The sequence below is a fragment of the Empidonax traillii genome, unplaced genomic scaffold, assembly GCF_003031625.1.
Source record: "Empidonax traillii isolate 1590-97213 ecotype Southwest subspecies unplaced genomic scaffold, ASM303162v1 scaffold65:size4453928, whole genome shotgun sequence".
Lineage (NCBI taxonomy): Eukaryota > Metazoa > Chordata > Aves > Passeriformes > Tyrannidae > Empidonax > Empidonax traillii.
Genome location: NW_020955258.1, coordinates 1,365,041 through 1,370,253, shown reverse-complemented (window position 1 = coordinate 1,370,253; position 5,213 = coordinate 1,365,041). Strand labels below are relative to the sequence as shown.

The window sequence follows — 5,213 nt, the reverse complement described above, 5'->3', positions numbered from 1 at the left end:
TTTCAGAACTGTATTGCATTTTAGCAAGCAAAACACCACTAGTCAGTGGATGAATTTGCAACTTTCATTAACTAGAACCATTAAAACACATTTTCAATGAAAGTTTTCCACGTGCTGCTCAACTAATGCTTGTGATTCTGAAGACTATTTTAAAGGGTTCATAAAATTTTGAGAAAATCAAGACTGCCTAAAGGCTTAAAATCTGTAAAAAGGAATGGATTTTTACTGAAAAAGTAGGGATCTGTAAATCAAGAAAGGTGGAAAACTTTCAGTATGAAGAAGTTCCAAATAAGAGAGTTTATCATACAGATTCGAGGATGATTAGCAAATTTTTACACATGCTTCTGCTGCACACAGTATTGCAGCTCCTCTAGTATTATATTCACACATGCAAAAAAGTATACACACATCTTTAAGGAGCAGAGAAACAACATTTGAGTGCCTTCTATATGATCTGCATCTAAAAGTGAGAAATTTTTCAGCTTCTTTTGGTTTTCTTATATTTTAGTGACACAATGGACCTTGGGAGCAGAGGAAGAATCCACTGTAACATGAGACTCACCTGCTGTCTGCTAATCATGGCAGCATTCTGCATGACACCTTTCCTCTGCCATAGTCAAATTGATCCACTAGCTCTTGGGCGGGCAGACCCCCAGTGTTGGGAATCCTCCTCAGCTGTCTTACTGGAGATGAGGAAGCCTCGCATTTCTGACTCTGTCAGTGGCTTTTGGGACTTCATGATTTTTCTGAAATCATCAGAGAACTTGAAACATGGGGCTTTGTTCTGGGACCTAGCTCAGCTCTTCTGGGATATCTATGTGGACTGTGTGCTCTCCAGAACCCATGGCCTAGGGAGAAGGCAGCTAGCAGAAGCTGAGCAGAAGATTGCTACTCTACATTCTCAGTTCACAGGGCGAAATCAAGGTCACTGTTCCTTTAATATAAGTCTCATGGGCAATAATTAGAGTCTAGTGGGAAAGAAAATCTATACAGGCTTACTGCGTTATGTGGTTATAGTACAGAAACAGAGGACAGTGTTGCACAAACTCCTCCTAATCAAGTACAGAGCTATCTTTATGTCCAATGTGATCTCAGTAAAAATGTGACCTCCAAACAATCTGAACTCTAACAACAGCTTTTAAGTTTCAGTTTGATGGGGAAGGAGGGGCTGCAGAAAGTGAAACAGGAGGATTGGGACAAAGAAGGCAGCTCAGCAACTGAAAACACAAATATATTCTTCCACACCAGTATTTTTACCACTACTGTGCTATGAAAAGGCTAGTTGGGAATTCCCCATTCTGAGAGGTGTGTTACCTCAGGAGTGCAGGGCACGGGTGCTGTTGGAGAGAATAGTAGTCTTTCAGCAGAAGAGGAAAGGTATGTTTACTTGCCATCTAGCAGTCAACCACTAGTTGTCCATTTCCATACTTTACCCAACACACAATGGAAACAGAGCTAGGACTTGGATGCATGCAGGCTTTCAGACACAGCTACAGCTTCAGGAAGACACCACTACCTGTGACACTAAATGCTGCAATTCCTCATGTCCAGGTTCCCAGGCCAAGAGCAGACCCCCCAGGTTTAAAGTAAGTGTTTCCATATGCATATCACTTACCCTCCCCATTACCAGAGGGGAGATACAGCACAGCTTTTCCTAAATCTCAGTCCCTTCCAAGGCTTCAGTTCTGATCCTGCTACCAACAGATGCATCCTTCCCTTGAGAATATCCACTTTCAGATAGGGGCAGGTGCTATGATTTAATGGAGAGGCAGAATGGCCACTGCCATCACTAACAGCTCTAATGCATTTTACTGTTTCCTACCAACCAACTACAACATCCTAGCTCAGAGTCAGACACCCTCTCCCCTCTGGAGCAGGCAGCCATGATGACTGCAAAAGTAGTGCTTGTGAATAAAACACCAAGCAAGGACGAGAAGGCAGTGAGAAGGCAGAACCCCCTTTACACCTGAGCAGATTGAGACACGTATCTCGAGCTCCTAGATCTGAGTTATTAAGGCATTCTGGGGGAAATGTCCGTGGAATAATGAAGAACCTATCTGGGCACTTACCCATTAGAGTATCTCTAAAAATGGATTTGAACACAGGGTTCTTGCACCACAGGGACACTATACCACTGCACAGTCCAGCTCTGGCCCACAAACCTCAACATTTTTTTGAGTATTGAAATCCAGTATCTGAGATAGGAAGGACTGAGAGGTCCTTACCCCTGTTACCTAGAAACAGTGTCACAACCACTGAGCTAGGATATAGGAATTGTGTTTGAATCAATCCCCTCAGACTGAAGAACACACAGGGTCAGTTTCTAAAATACGAGCCAAACAACCACTGCCTGCATTTTAAAAGCAAGGAGTGTATCCTATCCTGCTCCACAAAGAATCTGAGCTATTGCATAGCACTGACTGGATCTTGACTGTGTTGGAACTTCTGGTTTCCAATTTGCCTTAGAAATCACAAAGGCAACAAGTTGCTCGGCCCTTATCAGACTGATACACTTTTGGGTGCAAACAGAATGCAGCTTTAGACACATGAGGCAATAGTATTGTTTAAAACTTAGATGCCCTTCAGGCAAAAGCACCTAATTACTCTTGTTTTCAGGATTGCAGCTTTGAATATCCCTGTCTAAACTCCCATCTAGCCTTTTGCTTACATCTGGCTCTTCATATCTAGATCACAATGTTATTTTCCTAAACAAAGAGCTTTTGTTCCAGTCAAGACTAAGCATAACAGTCTGATTTATTTTGAAGAATCAAATTATGGGTTTTGTGAAATACTGACTTTTGTTTATACTTACATAGAGAGATTTTAAGCACTACTAAGTATTTACAATTTAAGAAAAACAAGGACTCCTTCCTTTCCCTCTTTGTTTTGTGAATTGTAATCAGTTAATCTGATTTTTCTGTACAACTGATTAACATCAGGCTTTAGCAGGCAGCTTACAGCAGTGACAGCCTAAATTTTATTTTTTGGAGGAGCTATCTAACTTCTCATCCAAGTCTCCCAGTTTCTTAACAAAGCCAGCTGTTTTAATCTTTGTAACCCTTCATCCTACTGCCTATATTTCATTCAGGGAAAGCAGAAATCAATTGGTAAAAATTGCAGATAGAAATCACATCCTAGCAAGTGATGAGGAATGAGACAGGGAGAGGCTTCAACAGTTACCTGGCCAAAGTATCTTAAATAACTCATCTTTCCCCTAACAAGATCCAAACACTATGAAAAAGCAGGTTTCATAAAGGCATTTCCAGAACATTACAACACTAGAGTTACATGATACTTGTAACAACTCTCCATGAAACAAAATAAGACTTTGGAACCAAAAGGAAAACATAGCTTTTGTACTTACAGTAAATCTTCCTGAAGAGCAGCTAAAAAAATCCTCCTCAGGAAGCCAACAGCACCTCTCTCTACCCCCTTTCTCCTTGCCCAGCAGTCCCTCTGCCACTCAGTGGCCACAGCTGTGCAGACCTCCCTCACAGGTACAGCTAATTAGGCTCAAATCAGCCTTTGCACCTGGCCCAAGACAGACATCATTTGCTGTCCCAGCGTTGCCAGGTGTCAGGGAGCGTAGTGGGTCAGGTGCTAATGTACATTTGACTTATTACATATTACACTTGTTTACATATTACATATTACACTTGCTACTGTACATTTGAGTTATTACATATTACACTTGTAAATAAGCAGATACTAGCCAGTTATTTTTTCAGAAGGCAAATATGTCTAAGAGAAATAAAACCAATCTGCTGGATTTTAGAGATCATTGTAAAGAAAATACCCCATAGTTCCTCAAGCAAATAAGAAATCTGCCACTAAACAGCGTGAGAGATCTCATGTACTGTGCAGGGAGGCTGATAAGAAGCTGGTGAGTCAGTAAGATTATGAGCAGTCTTAAGAGCTGCTAATTACAAGTAGAAGAGTTTTATAGGAAGATTGAAGGAAAAGGTCCATAGTGGGGGAAAAGATCAAAGTGACCTGACACTGAAAGGCAACTCTTGCAAGTAGAGGGTTATAGATATCACCACAGCAAGAAGTTTGGGGGCAATGCTGATAAAATGGGGACCAGCAGCAGCTTTTTAGCTGCTCTGCAGAGGAAACAGATGTGGGAAACTGAGTACTCAGCTGCTCTTTGCTGTTTTGAAATTATTTATTTATATGCATTTTCATGTCACTTTTCAGGGATATTTTCTCGTATTCAGAGGTCGCCAGTTCTGAAGAAGAGAGACTCATTTGAAGATTTAATAAGTATCCACATGCATAAGACTAGACCTACATCATTTCAAAGAATCACTGGAGAGTTAGGAAAAAAGAGGAAATCACACTTTTAGTTCAAGATCTTGATTTGTAGGTATTTTTTAACTACTTCTCTTTATTTTTTTGCATTCTAATCCTCACTGATGTCAAGTTACATGGTAGAAGAAGGCCTGTAAGCATGGGCACCCATATCTCTGATTAACTTGGACTTACGTTTTTTTTCTATTAATTCCATCTCCTTAATAAACTGCATGATTTATGAGCAGTTGCCTACTTTAACCTGTGTGTATCTCAGGCCTTTTGTAATATATGTGACCCATTCACAGGTGGCACCATTTTGTGTGCCAAAACAGGAAATAACCGATCCTTCAACAAAACACTGAGAAGCAGAGAAGGAAATTGTCAAAAAACCTCCACTGGCTCCAAGACTGGATTAGAATCAAGATGGTGATTTTGATTGTATGTGTAGCTGTACGCTTTTACAAAACAATCACTGCTCAAAGACATCATGATACTAAAAGAAAAATAGTACATATTTTTACATGAAAAATACCTTCCAAAAATGTTTCAAGTTTTCCAGCAAAAGTAAAAGGGTTAACAGATTTTACCAGCTCCTCTGCTTTCCCAATATATTTTTAGGATATTTTCCCTAAATTCTTAGTTATTAAAAACACTACTTAAAATGTTACACATTCTCATTTAAAGTGTTTAATCACAAGAAAGTCATGTATAACTTAAAATTGCTTCTGTTTTAGTTCGCAAGCTCTTTGTAGCAAAATCAGTTCCCTCTGTTATCTATAACTCTAGTAGGCAATTTGATATTAAACTAATGCAACATAACTTAGGGCAGGTAACATTTCATGCTTTTATGAAATAAAATATATCCACTGCCTGACTGGCTGGATGCAACTACAAATTTCAGCTTTTCAGGGCAATTATAT

The 5,213-nt window shown here is 39.8% G+C and overlaps 1 protein-coding gene across 1 annotated transcript; it reads left to right on the top strand.

The window, feature by feature from the left end:
- Positions 1–200: 200 nt before the first annotated feature.
- FAM237A (family with sequence similarity 237 member A) lies at positions 201–4,961 on the top strand. Its single transcript, XM_027880163.1, has 2 exons — positions 201–924; positions 4,198–4,961. The coding sequence occupies exons 1-2, from the start codon at positions 516–518 to the stop codon at positions 4,344–4,346; spliced, it is 558 nt and encodes a 185-aa protein (XP_027735964.1). The 5' UTR covers positions 201–515; the 3' UTR covers positions 4,347–4,961.
- The last annotated feature ends 252 nt before the right edge of the window (positions 4,962–5,213 follow it).